The sequence below is a fragment of the Erpetoichthys calabaricus genome, chromosome 7 (genome assembly GCF_900747795.2).
Source record: "Erpetoichthys calabaricus chromosome 7, fErpCal1.3, whole genome shotgun sequence".
Lineage (NCBI taxonomy): Eukaryota > Metazoa > Chordata > Cladistia > Polypteriformes > Polypteridae > Erpetoichthys > Erpetoichthys calabaricus.
In genome coordinates, this window is record NC_041400.2 from 142,008,003 (window position 1) to 142,028,098 (window position 20,096).

Below are 20,096 nucleotides of genomic sequence, written 5' to 3' on the forward strand. Positions count from 1 at the left end.
AACCCTTGGTAAATATTTTTCAAAAATCACTGCACACTGGGAAAACACCAGTTGAAAATAGCAAATATTATTCTATTATATAAAAAGCGTAGTCAGGCAGATCCAAGTCACTATAGGCCAATGTGCTTAACATGCGTGACAAGTAAATTAATGAAAGGAATTAATGAGGAGAAGTTTGTGCAGCACATGGCAAAAACAGGAGTTTAAGGGAAATGTCAGCATGGGTTCTGATATTTAGGATCTTGTTTTACTAATATGTTGGTAATCTATGAGGTAGCAACAAAAGATATGAGCAGAGTGGTGCATATATTTATCTTGATTTTTTTAAAAGCATTTGATAAGATCCCACATAAGAAACTGGGCATCAAAGTGAAACAAGTGGGAGTCCAGGGTGTAGTGTATACATGGGTGCTGAATTGGCTAAAGTACAGCAAACAGAGGATTATGGTGCAAGGAACCTTATCAGAATTGGGTGATGTTAACAGTACTGTACCTCAATTATCTGTGATAGGGCTGCTGCTATATCAAATATACTGTATATACTGTAAAAGATCTGGATAGAAATATAAAAAACAAGCCGAGTAAGTTTACAGATGACACCAAGCTAAGTAGATTGGCAGATAATCTAGAGTCCATTGAATCAATACAAAGGGATCTGAATAACATACAGATTTGGGAAAATTTGTGGCAGATGAAATTTCATGCAAGTAAATTAAAGGTATCACATGTAGGAAGTAAAAATGTTTGGTTTGAATACACAATGGGAGGTCTGAAAATTTAAAATACACCTTACAAGAAGGATTTAGGAGTCGTAGTGAACTTGTCACTGTCAACTTACAGACAGTGTTCAGAAGTCATTAAGAAGGCAAAGAGAATGTTAGGCTATATAGCACAATGTGTAGAGTACAAGCCAGTGGAGGTTATGCTTACGCTTTATAATGCATTAGTGATGCCTCACTTGAAGTACTGCATGCATATTTTATCTTTTGGCTATAAAAAACATAACAGTAATAGTAAAAGTTCAGAGAACAGCAACTAGGCTAATTCCAGGACTGCAGGGTATGAGTTATGAGGAAAGGTTGAAGGAACTGAACCTTTAATCTTTTCAGTTTAAGCAAATAGATGATTAAAAGGTGACATGACTGAAATGTTTAAAATTATAAAAAGAATTATTACAGTGGATTGAGACTGCTACTTTTAAATTAATTTTACAAGAACATGAAGACACAGTTGGAAACTTGTTAAGGATAAATTTCACATAAATGTTTAGACATTTTTCTTCACACAGAGATCTACAGACATATGGAATACGTTACCATGTACCATGGTGGACAGTGGGACTCTGGATATTCAACACTCGACTTTATGGTGTTTTGGAGCAAATTGAAAAGGGAAGACTGCAAGGCTGAGTTCAGGGAGGAGGTAAGACAGGCACTGGGTGGCAGTGAAGAGTTACCAGGTAGCTGAGCAACTACAGCAGAAGTAGTAATGGTAACAGCAAAAAGGGTGCTTGGCATGACATCTGGACAGAGGAAGGAGGAAAAGGAAACCTGGTGGTGGAATGAGGGAGTACAGGAGAGTATACCGAGGAAGAGGTTAACGAAGATAAAGTGGAATAGTCAGAGAGATTCAGAAAGTAGACAGGAGTACAAGGAGTTAAGGCATAAGCTGAAGAGAGAAGTGGCAAAGGCTAAAGAAAAGGCTTATAATGAGATGTATGAGAGGCTGGACACTAAGGAGGGAGAAAACGACCTGTACCTATTGACTACATACAGGGACAGAGCTGGGAAAGAGGTGCAGCAGGTTAGGGTGATAAAGGATAAAGATGAAAACATGAAGAATGGAACGGCCATTGGTCCAGATGACATACATGTGGAAGCATGGAGTTGTTTAGAAGAGATGGTAGTGGAGTTTTTAACCAGATTGTTTAATGTAATCTTGGCAAGTAAGAGGATTCCTGAGGAGTGGAGAAGAAGTGTACTGGTACTGACTTTTAAAAATAAGGGTGATGTGCAGAACTGTAGTAACTACAAAGGAATAAAATTGATGAGCAACACTATGAAGTTACGGGAAAGAGCAGTGGAAGCTAGGTTAAGAAGGGCGATGACCACAGATGCAGTGTTTGCTCTGAGGGTGTTGATGGAGAAGTATAGAGAAGGCCAAAAGGAGTTGCATTGTGTCTTTGTGAACCTGGAGAAAGCATATGACAGTGCCTAGAGATGAATTGTAGTACTCTTTGAGGGAGTGCCAGAGAAGTATGTAAGAGTTATACAGGATATGTATGAGGAAAGTGTGACAGTGGTAGGTCTGCTGTAGGACTGACAGATACATTCAAGGTGGAGGTGGGATTACATCAGGGACCAGCTCTGAGCCCTTTCTTATTTGCAATGGTGATGGACAGGTTGACAGGCGAGATTAGACAGGAGTCCAACGTGGACTATGATGTTTGCTGATGACATTGTGATCTGTAGCAAGAATAGGGAGCAGGCTGAGGAGACCCTGAAGAGGTGGAGATAGGGTCTAGAGAGGAGAGGAATAAAGCTCAGTAGGAACAAAACAGAATACATGTGTGTGAATGAGAGGAAGGTCAGAGGAATGGGGAGCATGCAGGGAGTCGATTTGGTGAAGGTGGATGAGTTTAAATACCTAGGATCAACAATACAGAGTAACGAGGCGTGTGGAAGAGAGGTGAAAAAGAGAGTGCAGGCAGGGTGGAATGGGTGGAGAAGAGTGTCAGGAGTGATTTGTGACAGACGGGTGTCAGCAAGAGTGAAAGGGAAGTTCTACAGGACAGTAGTGAGACCAGTTATGTTATATGGGTTGGAGACGGTGGCACTGGCCAAAAAACAGGAGACAGAGCTGGAGGTGGCAGAGATAAAGATGTTAAGATTTGCATTGGGTGTAACAAGGATGGACAGGATTAGAAATGAGTACATTACAGGGTCATCTCAGTTTAGACAGGAGGATATAGAAAAAGATGATCTGCTGTGGTGAACCATAACAGAAGCAGCCGAAAGAAGAAGAAGAATTGAATGTACTGTATAAAAAAACTACAAAGCTTCCCTGCTAACAGTGGAAGCAAACATAGTAAATATCTAAATATTATGACTAAGGAAAATATGACATCATTTCAGATGTTTGACACTTTATTCAAAATCTTATTTTAATCTTCAATAATTTATTACTGTATGGAAAAACATACCTTTAGCTTACTGCTTCAGCACATGTTTGTTTTTTTCTGCAATGAAACCCATTATGCTGAACAATGTAAAATTCAACATCCAGTAATACATAAGTTCCAATGGTATACAATAGTAGTAGAATTCTAGCACTGGTTGTTTTTAAATGAAATATCAGAATAAAGTATAAATTGAGAAGTCTATAATAAAGGATATAAGGTTTTAAATCAAAACATACTTAACATTTTTTCCAGGAAATATCAACCTTTTCCAAGGTAACATTTTGCGTAACAGACTTCTTTTCATTCTTCTGTGAAAGCAGATCTGTAAAGCTGCCTACAGCTTTTGCTCCTCAAAAAATGTTTTATTTATGTATGATAATATTATATCCATTGTGTATGTCTTTAAACTTGTTTGGGAAGTAACTGAATGCTCCTACAGCAGCGTTGCAATCACTGTAACACTGCAATTTGTCTAAAAAGTTCAGAGTTTTTAAAAACAAAATTCAATGTTACATGATAGGATGTGACAAACAGTATCCTTTATGTAATGTAAACAAACCCACCTTAATGGTATTTTTTGATAGTATTGCATATTTGATTAATCACTATCATGTTTCTTTAAACTCAAGTAATTCTTTCAAGTCCAGCATGTGACAACTTTAATTATCACTTTTTATGTCTTGCTTTTAATTAGAGTAGTCCACTTTACTTAAGTTGTTATAACTGCTGACATCTTACTTTTTGAGACTGCTTAATAAGCTTGAAAATAAAAAAATAAATATTACAAATGAAGCATAAATATCCAACCAAAATAACGGCTAAATTATGTGTAAAAATGTTCACTGATGACATTAATTATATTATAAAGTGTTGTGATATACAAATCTTTTCATTTAACACAGAATTATAGCATAACATACTAGCTCAGTACCTTATACTGCATGCATCAAATTTATCTCTGGATTTAAATTCGGCAACTTTCATATTTTCTAAAGTCATGCTTTCTAACAACAATTACTACTTCAGTTCAGATAAACTTAGGAAGAAGAATAAACAATCATTCTTTCATTGAATTATTTTAACCGCTGAATGCCTTCCCATGTGTTATTACTTTATATGCCACATTTCATGATGAGCACCATCACAAATTATTGACTCTATACAATTTCAACACTTAAAACCAAGCCACAATCATAATGAAAATTCCAGTCAATAAATATATGCATCTAAATAAACAATATTTTTTCTTACTCACTTGTGACCGATTTCATGAGCAATTGTGAAAGCTGAGCCCAGCCCAATGTCTTCATTAATACTGCAGCTTCTCTCAGGCTCACACATTCCTGCCACAGAGGCCAAGCCTGTATAAACAGAAAAAGACACAAAGGGTCAAGCTAAGGTGTTTCAATTTTAAAGCTTCAGTTATATATGCCTAAATTCTTTTTCTAAAACCTTCCTGCTTAGAAGCAGTTGTTGGCAAAAGGTTAACTTTCAGAGTCATTTGCAAAATCACTGGGGGAAATTTCACTTTGCAGGCTAGACATTAATATTTTTTTGAACTACAGCCGTAGCTGGAAAATGTCTAGACTAGGGGTTAGATTTATAAATTTTACTTCTGGTAGCTGGGGACCACCTAGTAACTTGAGCTAGAGTTGGGAATTAAAGAAAACATTTTTTTTCCCATTTTCCCCTACAAGTATGTCTAAATGGAGCAGTACCTACGCATGTTTTTATGTTGTTATTTCTGTGTCTAAAGTCTGAAAAGCATAAAGGTAATAATGAAAAGAAGTGTCACTAATTGCTACCAAACCTAACCAGAGAAGACTGGGCTCTGGAAAAAAGAAAACAAATACTCACACATTGTGTGAATCTGTGTCATATACATTATATATATCAATAGTAAAAACAATAATGTCTTTGTACGCTATGTGGAGGTGAAGCTCCACTGCAAAAAAAGGACCGGCTAAACATTTATTATACTCCAGGGAGCGGCAGGAAGGAATTTAGGTTATTCTTGCTTTTAAAAGCACAGCATGTTGCCATAGATGATGCAGAATGGATTTCATTTAACATTTTTCTTTCATGAAAAATGCTACTGTGTTTATGTAAATTGTTTATTACTGTTTCCTTTCTAGTTATTAAATATTGCATCACTCAGTTTCCAGTATGCAAAAGTTGAAATGGTAAGCTTTATGAAAGAAAATATCACTTTTTTCTTGCTATGGTATTTCATCCAATACCTTGTCTTAATGTATTAGGTGTATATTTTTACCACAATCCTCTTTGTACCAGGAAGCAAAACAAAAACCAAACATATACTTGTAACATACCAAAAACTAAAGAAAATCATCTGGGAAGTTTCATTGGTAAGATTTTTGTCATTTTGGGTAGGTTGAACATAGCCCTTGCCAAGTAACACAATTTTTGCCAAAACAGTTCATTTTGATTCTAATCCAAGATTTTATAGTATTCAAATTTGTAGCAATGTCATAATTTATTCTTTTTGTGTGATGTACTGTATTTAGTAAAATATGCTGAGGAGTATCTACAGTAACTATCAATCAAGTCCAAAGAAAGCCCTCTCAGACTGATTAATTTAGGTTGAATATCATTTTTAACAATGACGCAAAAAAACACTAATTTTATTAGTATTCAAATGTATGATTTAAATAATTAAAATGTTAATTTAATGGATTGCATGGTGGCACACTTGCTAACACTATTAATTTGTAAGCTGTATTATTTATGCAAAGTAATACTGAAAAAATTCTGTATTTGCCTAAATTATTTATTTATACAGAAACTTTTATATATCCAAGTGGTTGCATTTTCTGAAAATAGAATTCTCCTAAAAATGTGTCTTAAATGACAGTGTGAAAACTTGCAGTATATGTCATGGTGTCACATTTAATGGGCAATGCTACTCAATGCTGACAGCTATGAATTGTGATGCACAAAGTGCCTACACTAATATATTTATGTATGTATTGTAGGAGGAGAACAGGCATCGTGGATGAGACGGGGAAAAATACACTGCCCAGATGGGAGGCCAGAGCAACGACAAATTGGCCAGCAAAACCAAGAAATAACTTTGTTTCCGGCTGGCAGGAGATAAGCGACAGACCAATGGAAGCTGAGATTCAGGAGAGGTTCCATCCCCCATACGTAAGGTGCCAGTGGTCCTCATATGGGAACCCAGTTGGGGCACCCATAGAGGTGCTTGGGATATGGATCCCCAAAGAGCAGCCTTGTCGGGGTCCTTATGTTCCAACAGAAAGTGCAGTCACGGGAGGACCTCCCTACTTTCATTATGGAGTGCTTACCGGAAGATGTGGAATGGCATCAGAAGCATTCATGGGTCCAGCACATGGATGAGGATGAGTCAGAGTTGGGAGGCAGTGGATGAAACCCAATGGAGGTAAAGAAGAATTGGCAGTTTATTATTCATTGTAAAAGTGTGGCTTATTACTGGGAGGATTGTGAAGGGGTGTTTTGGAAGAATAAAATTCTTTACTTTATTCATTTAACATGTGGTACTTTTACTGTCCTTGTGGTTTGGGGCTCTCTGGAGTTCACATGAGCTCATATATTTTATATATATATATATATATATATATATATATATATATATATATATATATATATATATACATATACACACTGTATATAAATCAGCTGTGAATGAGACCATGCAGCATATACAAAAGGTTAATGAACATAATACGCAGAATGTAAAAGACATTAATAATATTATTTTATAAAATGATGGAAATGCAATTTTCCTTTAATTTTATGGTGCATAAATTTAGCTTAAAAATAATTTTACATGATGATCCAGCTACCTGTCTGATGTAATGTTAGCAGGAAGATTGCAGCAAAGCATATGTTATGTATTAGGAAAATGGAAAGAGATGTGAGTTTGGACTGCTGCTTGTTTTTTTTCTTAATTTTAGTTCTTCAATGTATGCAATGGTAAATTTCAACACCATATCTAAGGTTGATTGTAGATGTCAGGGAAGCAGTTGGGTGTCTGGGACTTTGGGAGGATGAATAAATCAGCTGTGTACACAAAATTGGACAAAACATACCTAAATTAAAAAAAAAAGACAAGGAAGACACAAAAGACCTTTTTGTACCAGCTCATGGAAGACAAAGTGTGAGCGTTGGGACAAATGAACACTGGTGCTGGTGAGATATGCTCAAGACATGACAAACTTCCAGCAGTGGTTTAAATGCAACAAGTTTTCATTTCAGAAAGATTTCTGGCCAAAGGTTGTGTTAATTAATAATTAACAATTAAGATAATTTCAAAGAAGTCGATAAAAAAGTATTAGCAAAGTGACACATATTAAAATGCCAATTCCAGAATATAAAAGCAAGACACTTTTGTGTTTAAAATTGCTCTATTTATTGTTTGTCTAAAGGATATGTTTCATTTTTTGAATTGAAAATTATTTTTTCACAAAAGTGGTATACATTAATTTGACCCACAATAGTGTGTTCTAAACAGAATTAAAAAAATAAATAAATGAATAAGCTGTTTTTTTCATTTTGAAATGGAAGTGATGGGACCGGGTGCAAATGTAAAAATAAAAGCCATAAAACTAAAGTGGAATATGTTCACTTTAAAGCAGCAAAAGTTTCAGTTTATGAATATCTGACCTCCATGTTTCCAAGTCATGGGCATGGCAACAAAAGTAAACTGGAAGTAATATGTTATCAAATAATCTTGGTACTGTTTTCTTGAGGTAAGGATATGTTTCCTGTTTGCTTGCCTGCTCACAGTGACCTTCATGATTAGAATTTTGATATTTTCCACAGACACACCCCCAATTCACCAAATTTCTGTGGCTTCAGGCTGTATATTATTCTACTTTTGTCCCTGTAGTTCTGATTCTTCAGTGCTTAGTTTCTGCCATGGCTTATAACAAATGATCCTCTGCACAAAAGACTGCAGAGTATCTGATATAGCAGCAGACCTGTCAATGTGCCCTGAAATCATTTGATTTGCGTACAGATTACACTGATTCAAAACACACACCTGAACTAGTGACGCATGCAAATCATATCATTTTTTTAGGCCACATGTAGTCAAATCATATTTTGTTATACAGAATACTGGCACACATACTACAGACACAGTGGTATAATAACACATGCACACTCAAAACATATGAAGATTTTGTTCCTAAATGCAATCTACTTTCTGTTTTGTTATTTTATATAATAATAATAATAATAATACATTTTATTTTAGCAATAGCCTATGGAGCAAGATTCACAGCAAGTAGCAGCATGATGCCTGCTGGTCAGTCATGCACATATCAGTAATTACATTGCATTGCATTTTTTACAAAAGCCTTAGATTTCTGAAAGAGTCAAGGCTAGCTACATGCCAATACTAAGTTCACAGTGCCAATCAACACTCAGCATTATGCACTTTCTGTGGTGTGTTGTGTGCACATACAACAAAAAATACTAAGAAAATAAAAAGGCTAATTATGCAACAGAGCCAAACCACAATGAAATAGTCCTAAGTGCCACAAACCAATTACCAAATTTTATAGATGATTCAAAGTCACACTTGCTGAGTATGGAAATAAAGCAACAGAAAACAATGTTTTTGAGTGAGTAAACATAACTAGTAAGTTTTACTGTTTCTTTCTGGTATACATTTACTCAAGCACATAATATGATGAGTTAGTTCAGAATTTTAATTCATAGCAATTTTGAACCAACATTTAATTCTTTTTATCACACGCAGCGAAAGACTGTGAGTGGCTGTAAGTGTGACTTTTTTGAGTGATGTTTGTCTAGTTTTTTACAGAACAGAGACAACAATTCACATCTAAACACCTGGAGATAACGTTAAACCACACACCTTGGGGTGAAAAGTTGCCACAGACATAGGCGATCACTGAGGTGAAGTTAGTCTCCTTTGAAAACTGATGAATTTAACAAAAATGTTTTATATTTTAATTTTTTTCCTTCCTAATAAGACATGGATATGCTGTTTTGCAGTATGTGAGCAATCTCAGCACACAAGTCATTATTTATTAAATCTCTTTGTTTGAAAAATGGATGGTAAGTTTTAAGGATTTTGTTTTCATGTATGGACCTTGGCCCTATCCTCTCCAATTTAAACCACAAGAACAGGCTTGGTATTTTTTAAAATTCATAAAAAAATGCTTCACTAAAGAACATAATTTCATGTGACAAATTAATATATACCAAGATAATGAAGAAACATATAGCATTGAAAAATACCAAACTTATCAATTAAATTTATTAGTAAGATTTTGAAAACTAGTTCAAAGCAATTGGCTGTTACAGTGGTATCCCATAGGCAATACTGCATTTTCAGACATTCCTTTTATTACCTTAAACAGTATTTAGTTCTTTAGTACTGCTTTTAAACACATCCCCTGTATTTTGTAAAATACATCTCCAAGTCATTGTTAATTTAAGAATGTCACATATATGATTTGCATGAGCATATTTAGGTAGCAAACTAGTAATGTAACAATAAGAAAATGAGATATGACTCTAAAGCTGGCAGTAAGTTGAGGAAAGTCTGTTGAAACTTCAAGGTTCAAAATAGTTTGATGTGGGCAAAGCAGAAATATAAAAATAGGAAACTGATGATTAGAAACATTACTCTAAAATGGTATTAATATGTGGAAATATAAACCTGATGAAGACAGTATTCCTTCAAGAGATATTATTTCATTCTGTGATACAAACAAGGCTGTCAGTGAGCCCCAAACCCTGAACACGAATACACAAAGAGTCCCGGGGTTCAACTGGAAGGTTTATTAACGAAAATTACTTCCAAAGTTGCAAAACACAAGCACAAATAACAGATTCTCTCTTTTCACAATATTCTCTCTTTTCTCACCACTGCACTGACTTCCTCCAGTCCAGTGTTGCTCCACATCCTCCCAGGCAAGCTGTGCCTTGCCTGGATAAGGGAGTGTGGTCCCTTTTATTAAGGACCTGGAAGTACTTCCGGTGCCAGGGCCACTGCCCGATGGAAGCATTTCCGGGTCATATGGAAGTCCCATATTTTAGGGAACACTTCTCTCTGCAGCGCCTCCTTGCTGTACCACAGACACCAGCAGGGCTGTGCTACCAAACTACAACTCCCGGCATTCTCTGCTGGTTCCTGTGAACGCCAACAAGGAGGACTGCTGCAATCTAGCACCTAGGGGGAATAAGTATCTCCCAGGGACAGTCCTTCCTTGTCTTCTTCTGTAGTGGCCAGGGAAGGTATAAAGTCCATGTGTGGTTGGGACACCTGTCCATTTATTTGGGGCCTCCTGCCCGGGTAAGGGATCTTCTGGACTCCTGGCCATGCCACTCATCCATCTCGTATGCCTCCTATACCTTCATTGTTTTAAGGAGACTCATAGTGATTTGTACTGTTTTTTCAGATTTTCATATTGCTCATTTATCTGTAAGCTGTTTTCTAACAGCGTCTCTATAGTACATAAACAAGATAGTTTTGGAAAATGCAAAACATCTAATTCAAAGAAATGTAATAAGTTGTATTTGTAACAAAAATGTTTAAAATCATGAGAAAATTATGTTCCACGGTGCCTATAAAAAGTATTCACCCCTTGGAAGTTTTCGCATTTTATTTTTAAGCAACATTGAATCACGGTGGATTTAATTTGGCTTTTAGATACTGATCAACAGAAAAAGATTTTTCCAGGGGTTGAAAAATTTTTATAGGCATTGTACATAAACGTCTATTAATTGGCAAGTATGAAGGAGATAATTCAAAATTAAAAGTAACAATACATTAAAAAAGTAGTCACTGTTGAGAATAGGTTGCCCAGAGTTCACAGTGAATTTGTATATACTAAGATGGCTGCAATGTAGCCCACAGAAACATGTAATGAGTGTTAGAGGGCAACATACGGAAATGACAATTCAGGGTCCCAGGGACATTAAAAAGTCTGCATCATAAAGCTCATTTCTTCTAATGTTTAGTTTTGATAAACATCTCAAATTAACTGGCAAGTTTGAAGGTAATACTTCCAGAAGCCTGGAATGAGTTAACAAAAAAGAGATGATAGAAGAGAATGCATGGGAAAGAACAAAAACCATTACAATACTTGTATAGCTCATGCAATATATGTGTGCCCCCCAATGAAATATTTTTGAACAATACGTGCATCTTTTTTTTAAAATTAACTATTTACCTAGAGTTCCACAGGGTTTATTTTTGTATGTGCAGATGTCATATCTGTAGGAAAAAGAGCAAAAAAATAAAATTATCAATCAACCAAAGCAATCAAAGTGACTATGACCACAGAGTGGTATACAAAACAATCAACACAATAAAACAAGCAATACCATGAACTAGAAAAAAAGAACAGTAGACAGAGGCAGACAAAAACACAATGTAATAAACATTTGGATAAGTCATCAGAAAGACAAAGGTAAGTAAGGTGGAATAACTGGAGGTGTACATTAAGTAAGTATGTCAGAATGGTAAATAAGGGAAAGAGAGGAGAAATTTGTTTAAATAAATATTAGCACATGAGAAGTCTATTCATCCCCTACAGACTTAATAATCTTTACTCATGTTCCTTACACCTCACACTGTCAATCCCTGATCTTTATCATTACGTGCAGCGAGAGGGAGTGGCCCCATTTCCATTCTTTCACTATAAACTGTAAAGTACCCTGGCAGTTCTGTGGGGCTGGAGGCCAACAGGACACCTGCCAGAAAAAGGAAAAAGGGAGTGGGATTTGGGAACATTCAACAGTATCTTTTTAATCTCTGTTTCAAGTAAACTTTTTTATTGGGGTTCTAAAGACATTACATTGAGATACCTAGAGGGCATCTAATGGTTACCATCATGGACTGTTTCCTGTAATAATACGTGCATACCAATAACATTTCAGCAGTAATAAAATGTATTTATGGCTTTTCAGCTGATACAAGTAAACATTCCGTTCTTTAAGAAATTTTTTAAAAACTTTAAAAATTAAGTATTATTTTGCTCACACTGATAAAAATTTCAATACACAATTAGCTGTAACAAAGTAAAACCGTATGGCAGTACAGAATTTTGGCTACATATGCAATTCTTAAGACTGCAGTTCAAATGAAGGAGAATCATCTGAAAGTCATGTTTAACATTTGCTATATACAGTATATTCTTTTAAACTATGGAGACATGTAGTACATATACCTTACAGTACTGAATTTTCATAAGTGTGAATATGTATCTTTCATGCCCACAAAGGGAGGACAGAGTCTACTTCTGGTCTTATCATATAATTTTAAGGGTGGCATACCTGGAGGCATACATTCTTGCTTAGAGCTTACAACACAAACCTTACATCAAAGTGTTTGGTCGAAACACTCTGTGTTGCATCTGCACTGTTTTTCAGCATTCCAAGAGGGAATAAATGGTGTCTACAGTTGTGATTATGAGATGCACATGCTAGAGGAGCATGCAAAACTCTCCAGAGCTGAGTTACTATCAAATGTTCCTTAGCTATGTCTTATTTAAAAACAGTAATAAAAAAAAAAAAACTTTAAAATGACTTTCTAAACTATTTCATTATAGAGAGTGTAGGACAAAATTAAGGCATGACAACAAAAACTGCCAGTGAGCTCTGTCCATTACCATCTTCACTGCTTCTACAATACAAAAAGGCAGAGCATAGAGTGTGCATCTAGTCAAACGAGCATGATTTCAATAAAATAAACACACAAACACTTGGGCATCTTTCAGTCTTTAATTTGGCCTACAAGATGAAACTATAAGAAATAATGACAAAGTTGCAAATGTAAAATCAAATATCATGATAGTAGAGGGCTAATGTTATAGTCAGCCTTGAAAGCTGAAAAATAAAATGCTTACCTTGACAGAGTAGAGAATAAACTCTATCACTGCTCAACAGCCCTGGTGTAAATCATTCGTTTTACCAAGTTTTTTATTAATTGTTCCACTTCAGAAAGCACAATCTCTCTATATATAAAATCCAATGTATGTCTGTCTGTATGTCTGTCCGCTTTTCACAAGAGAACTACTTAACGGATTTAGATTGGGTTTTTGTCTATAATTTGCTTGAACATTCCGGGTGATTTTGAGACTTATCATGCTAAGTATCATAGTTCACTTGCAGGAGTGATTTATTCGCACTAATCCGAGACAGAGGCTGCGGGCTGAGGAGAGGGGAAAGCGTGATGTCAGGAGTGGGAGACAGGCGGGGCCCTCCTCACTCACGCGCCAGCCTCCGTTCGAGTCGGTCTACCTCTCGCCAAGTGTTGGAGTGGACCTTGCCTCTGCTTAGCTAGTGATACCTGTTTGTTTATTGATTTTTAAAGTTTGTCCTGTTTCACTGCTACACGGCTGGAGCCGCGGGCCAGCTAGTATAAAGATAAAACACATCTATGTGTATTGACTATAGACTGTCTGCATCCCATAGCTATTAGTTGGCAAGATTAGCTGACATTTAATGCACCCACAGATATCTGATTATGTACAAGAAAATGTGATCACAATTAGCCATTAATTCTTCCTCTATCCACAGTTTCCATTGTCCAAATTAACTGGTGAGAAATTAATGTATTCAACCCAGTTCAACTGAACTATTGAGCTTTCATGGTACCTGTAAGTAACATAATGAAGAACTATAAGAAACTAATATGTTTTAAACACTCTAGCACACTTCTATCAGAAAGCAGAGCGCTACAAGACACCCCTATCTGACATGCGTTAACGCTTAACTGTAAAATATCATTTCTATTTTACAAGAAAATTATGTCATAGTGCGCCAAACCAAAACATTGCTTTACAATAAGTGCTTCTTGTTGGAATGTCAGTTGGAAAGAGACAATTTGTAAAGTTATGTCCTAGTTGTGTACTGCATTATTCTGGAAGCTAAGGCACATTTCCTTTATACCTCTTGGCTTTATAAGGCACCAGTTATAATTTTGTCTTGTAAACCAACTGAAATACTTAAATATGGATGAATGCACATGAACCTGTTTATCTAGAAGCACACCAAACCAGCAATTTATTCTGCGTGTCCCCTTCTGGTATTGTGGAGTGACTGAAACAAAGTTTCAGCTAGCTGTGGAGTTATGTCGACTACTCATCCTTAAATAGCATTATTTGGAGTAATACTAGATGAAATAGCATTAAACAATAAAAAGGGGAAGGGTGTTAAGTTTAACTAAACATAATTTAATATTAATCAAAAATTTTTGGAATGTAGTGATGACTGTATTTTTGATTGAATTGTGTTTACTTATTATAATGTGATTTATATTATAAATAAATTACTATTTGTATTAGTGATAGCAGTAGCAGTAGTAGTAGTAATAGTAAAGTGAAATTCTTGCTTGAATGTCCAACCAAGAAGCAACAAGTTGACAGTTCCCAGCTCCATGACATACAAAAGTGTAGTTTATATGTGTTGTTTCCAGCAGTATGTTTCAGGGCCTGCTAACAAGACCAGGACATATCTATGATGGGCTGATTAACTTTGAATGACAACTTTATACAACTTTAAAATATATAAAAAGACCTTAAATATCAAGTTCCCACTTATAGGGAACCATTTCAGCTGGTCTTTATCTCTTTCTGATATCATCCAGTAGTTTTCTGTTGAGTTTCTTCTGTCTTTTCTGCCTGCTTCTGGCAGAGTGGTCATCCAGTACAGTGAATATGCCAGCGCAGTAAGCATGCAAGCATGGCACAACATGTCCAGTGTTCTCTAAACACAAATATGATAGATATGGTACAATGACTCTGAAAATGCCAATTTACTAAGTTCAAAATGTGATATTCAAAACACTGAAGAGTTTTTTTTAAATACTGTACTTCACTGTTTAATTCAAAAGTTGAAATAAAATACTGTAAATAATGTTCTAACACAAATAAGGATGTTTAAACACATGAGTTAAAAGTTAATTGATTTTAAAATATATTAGGATAAATCCAGCTTTATTAGCATAAAATAATAAAATGTATAACAAATGTCTCAGGCAGATTTTCAGTTTGTTCCTGTTATTCAAATGAAAAAAAAAACAGGTTCTTTTAAATTACAAGTCAAAAATAAGGTGTTAATTATAACCAGACACTTGTTCCCAAACAGTCCCCCAGAATGATGTACTCAATTATGTTGACCTCTTTTGAAAGCCACTTTGGATAAATGTGTCTGCTAAGCATATAAATGTAAATGTTAAGAGACACATTTCACATTTACATTAAATCTGCAAAAACTTTATGCAAGCTAATAAAACTAAGGTTTTATAAAGTAACTCAATCAAAATTTTCATTTGTACCACATTAAATAACCTGCTTAAGATATTATTCTTATCCACAAAGAATTACTAAAAGAGGACATCTTAAAAGGATTGACATATTACTGCAACAGAACCCATTGATGATATACTGTACCATACACCCTAAATTACACATAATATAAAGAAAAGACCATGCTAGTTCCAGAAAAAGAACAAGATCAGATTCTGTAATCCATCATCATATTATACTTTTCCAACAACATATTAATTGATTTTCCATGACTGCCCTTGTAATAGACATCTGCAAAAGGCAAACCACTTGACAACAAGAAAAGAAAAATGAGCCCTGTGTACTATTGCAGTGTTGTTTTACTTTAAACAAGTGTGTTCTTAATAAACAAAAACTGGCTGATTTTGGAGTACTGCTTATTAACAGTATCTTTATCTCTATAAAAATAAACAATTAAAAGGCTGCCTAAGGACAAGACCTCATTTTCTTTTTTATTTATCACATACCGTGCATGTTAAAAGGATACAACTGATTTGCAACTGAGTTTAATATGTTAGTTTATTAAAATCACTTTATAACATTATGTATGAATTGAATAACTGCAGCTTTTTAGTGCATCTAAATTGAAAGTGAAGGATGTTAGTTAAAAGTGTTTTTTAGTGCAGATTACTGAATGTAACAGAAAAAACACAAAGTCACAAAAAATAGTGATGCCAAATCACAGAGCTTAAGGCCCTGGTTAAAATGAGTTGAGGCACCTTTCTGCAGTGAGTTTTGTGTGGATTTCCTGCTAGAATTATCATTTCTTCCCACTAGCTAAATCATGCTGTCAAGTTAATTAACAATTCTAAATTTTCCCAGCTACAGTCTGGCATTGTAAATGTTGCTGAGTCAATATGCTCTGGCTGCTTGCTGCCCTGATTTAAACTAAACCAGTGTGCCATACTTGGTACTCATGACCCACAGAGCAGTCTCTGGTGTTTCCAGAATGTTTTCACACATTAAAATTCTCCTAAACTGTTGTCATACTACTTTCTCCAATGTAGCAAGTGCAGCATTGACCATTCAGCATTGCTGGCTGGTTCATTTGAAATAATACGCGGGTTGGATACTGACTGACTGACTGACATTACCGTTGAAGTAAAATTAACTAAGATGTCCACAGTTTTCCTTCCATTTGTAGGCAAATGTCTATTTCAGATTTCATATGCTGATCTTCTTGAGTTGTTAAAGTAAAAGAGAAATGTGTGTACATAAAATCTTTCAAAAAAAGTTCAAATCATGAGTCAATGAGTTTCATTTGATTTTATCTTGTATACATATTGATGTCAGTAAGGACTATTTTCTCTCATATTATATTATATTATATTATATTATATTATATTATATTATATTATATTATATTATATTATATTATATTATAATATAAAAAATTTTCCGTCGTGTTTGCATTATTCATCCTTGACCACTCCCCTCCACACTGCTCACCTAATAATTACTCCTACTGCACACATCCTCTCTCCGTAACACCCCGCGACACCCTCAGTGCTGCTAACTCGCCCTTCATTGCAGTTGGTTATAATGGCAAGGCAGAAAAGCAAATTATGCATTCAAGCATGTCAGATTTTAGATTGGGATAGAAAAACAGCGACAAGAGTTGATTATGAATGTCGAAAAAAAGAAAATGAACAAAAAAGAGCTGCATATAACAAAAATCAAGAACAAAGAGAATTGTCCGATAAACGAGAAAAAGAAAAATATCCCAAACAATATGCAAACAGAAATGCAAAAAAGCAACATTTATAAAATACAAGTTAAGAGGATAAAGTAATTCATAATATTGTTTTTGATGAGGTGTTAATGTAATTTAATTTTTTATTTACTTTTTATTACTTTTAACTTTTTTATTTCTGCTTTTTAACTTTTACTTTTTACTGTGTTTTATTATTCATTGGTATTTAAAATAGACAGTTGTAGTGAAATACTCAAGTAACTAATTTTCCATCTATAATAACTAAGGACCAAACAGTCTACCTCCCGTGCCCTGCATACTTTATATACCATCTCTTTAAATTCAGTTGCTTTCTCAAATGGTGAGGCACCCCGATTCCCTTCAAGTGACTGAGTCGTGAGATAGTGGGTTCCCAGCAGGAAGCAGGGACCCCTAGTTATATGAATATAATACAAAATATAATTGATGGTTTATTGTTCATCATTTAAGATTTCAGATTACCTTTACAATACCTGTACATGTTAAAAACAAAATCACGATGAGCAGATGCGGGAGTCCTCCTCTCCCTTCCTTATTCTGAAATATTACATTCAGGGATGAACTAACTCCCTATTTGCCTTACATAAATGAACATTCCCTTAATTAGGCTGCATACTGTGAAGTGACCTCTGTCTTCTCTGACCCATACAGGTTGGATTCCACCTCTCTTCAGGACAGCTAAATTGTAACTTCAATGCTTGAGTCATTGTCACACTATTTTCAATTGCCCATTGACCTTTAGCCAAGTTAATTTCTTCAGGTTGCACATGAACAGACCCATTGTTTAAATTTTAAATGAACATCCAGCTGTTTAAAGTAAGTGTCTGCCAAACTCAGTAAGCCCCATCTTTGTTTGTTATTAAGAATTTGTATAGGTGAACTTAAATATTACTTTGATTGGTACATTTTAGTAACTTGCACAGAACTAAAGTTATAAGAACAGTTAAGTAGCCCAGCTGAAAGGCATTCTTGATTATAATTAAATATTCATCTCTATGCTTATATTCATTTTTTTTTTTTTTGCTGGAGCCTGAGATACACCTCAAGATAAACTGATCCAATGCAAAATCACAGATCAGATTTAAATACCAGATTTTCAGTGATTTTACAAATCTACAACAACAGAGAACATTTTAGCATGTCAGAAGCTAATGCAAGATGTGTTAACAATTTTTCATAAGTGATAGTTAACAAGGATGGAGGATCAGATAAGGTCAGGTTGGGGAGCATGCACTGGTACAGTGCATTGTCACACCCACCACATAACGAAACCGCTCAGGATCCCGGTATGCAACCCTCCAAGCAGACACGTGGTCCAATCCCACCCTCCGGAAATGACCTTCTATGTGCCACAGCCAGGCATTATGTGTCACTATTCAGGGAGTGGATGTAGAGGTAGTCCACTCCTACAAGTACTTGGGGGTTCACATCAATGACAGGGTGGACTTGTCTCATAACATGGAAGAACTATATAAGAAAGGGCCGAGCAGGATCTTTTTTCATAGAAAACTGCTCTCCTTTAACATAGTTAGTGACCTCCTTCACATTTTCTACTACTGTGTGATGACCAGTATGATTTTCTATGCTGTGGCGTGCTGGGCCAGTATATCACTTTAGGAAAGGCCCACTCATCAAAATAAATAAAAGGGCAGGCTCAATTACAGAATGCAGCCTGGACCCCTTGGAAGTAATATTAAAGGAGAGAAGAAAAACAATACTGAGTGCTATTACGAACAATACTGCCACATCCTCTCTCTGACAAACAAACTATCTATCTATCTATCTATCTATCTATCTATCTATCTATCTATCTATCTATCTATCTATCTATCTATCTATCTATCTATCTATCTATCTATCTATCTATCTATCTATCTATCTATAATAATGACACTATAAACCTATAAACTCAAGCAATAACTATGGTCAATATTAATCTGATGAATGTATCCAAAATGAATTATCATTTATATTGTAACCTATAATTTTAGCCCCCTGCCCCCATCATTATTATTGAGAAGTTAGCGCCTATTTTGGTGTCCCATGCATGGATTTGTAACTGTCTTAATATTGATGCTACAGAGATAAGCTCAGGCTTCCCACATCCTCGTAAAGTTATACGCTTCCTAGAGATATCTAATTTATAACTGAAACTCTTCTAAACAACTATGGTTTTTCTGCAAATTACCACTACTTAAAGCCACTATTCCTTCCTAGATTACAAAGCCATCAAAAAAGAGATCTGAAAACACAATTTTTGCCCAGAGTTTATTGCTACAATTTATTATGTATGTCCATGGTAAGAGTTCACATAATCACAACCTTTTAAAGGATAGCATGTAAGAAAAGGTGGCATTGTTCTCTTTATCTTTGGCAAGGCAAACGTAAATTTCAGCTGAGTTCTTGTTCTGCCACCAGCAAGGTGAACAGACTGAAAGAACATAGAACGATCAGGAAATTAAATGTTATCAGACAAAGTGGGACTTTAAACAGATCTTTTCGCCTAGACAAAGGGTGAGCCAAAGTTTGTAGTCAGGAAAAAAAAAAGTTGTATGTCAATAAACCACTTGAAATAAGATGCACAGTTAATTATCCACAAATGCAGACAGTAACAGTATGCATGAAACTGGCTTTTAAACCATTTTTAAACACTTTTAAACCACTGCAATCTAGGCATGATCCCTAGCAACTTCTGATTACATGCTAGAAATGAGATCACAAAATGGCATTGTGGTAAAATAAAAATAAAGACAGTATAAATTTCTACATAACAACTTTCAAAAAGAAAACTAAATTCACCAAAATATTTCTTAAAATGAAAAACATATGTTTCACTTACAAAAATGCATAGAAATAT

At 35.2% G+C, this 20,096-nt stretch overlaps 1 protein-coding gene across 1 annotated transcript in view; it reads right to left on the minus strand.

The window, feature by feature from the left end:
* The window catches only part of adamts6 (ADAM metallopeptidase with thrombospondin type 1 motif, 6), a 330,011-nt gene that overhangs the window by 158,143 nt on the left and 151,772 nt on the right, over window positions 1-20,096 (minus strand). Inside the window, exons 8-9 of the mRNA XM_028805470.2 lie at window positions 11,389-11,432; window positions 4,437-4,542 (exon numbers count right to left, since the gene is read on the minus strand). Coding sequence (XP_028661303.2) covers window positions 4,437-4,542; window positions 11,389-11,432 — 150 coding nt within the window. The remainder of the gene's footprint in view (window positions 1-4,436; window positions 4,543-11,388; window positions 11,433-20,096) is intronic.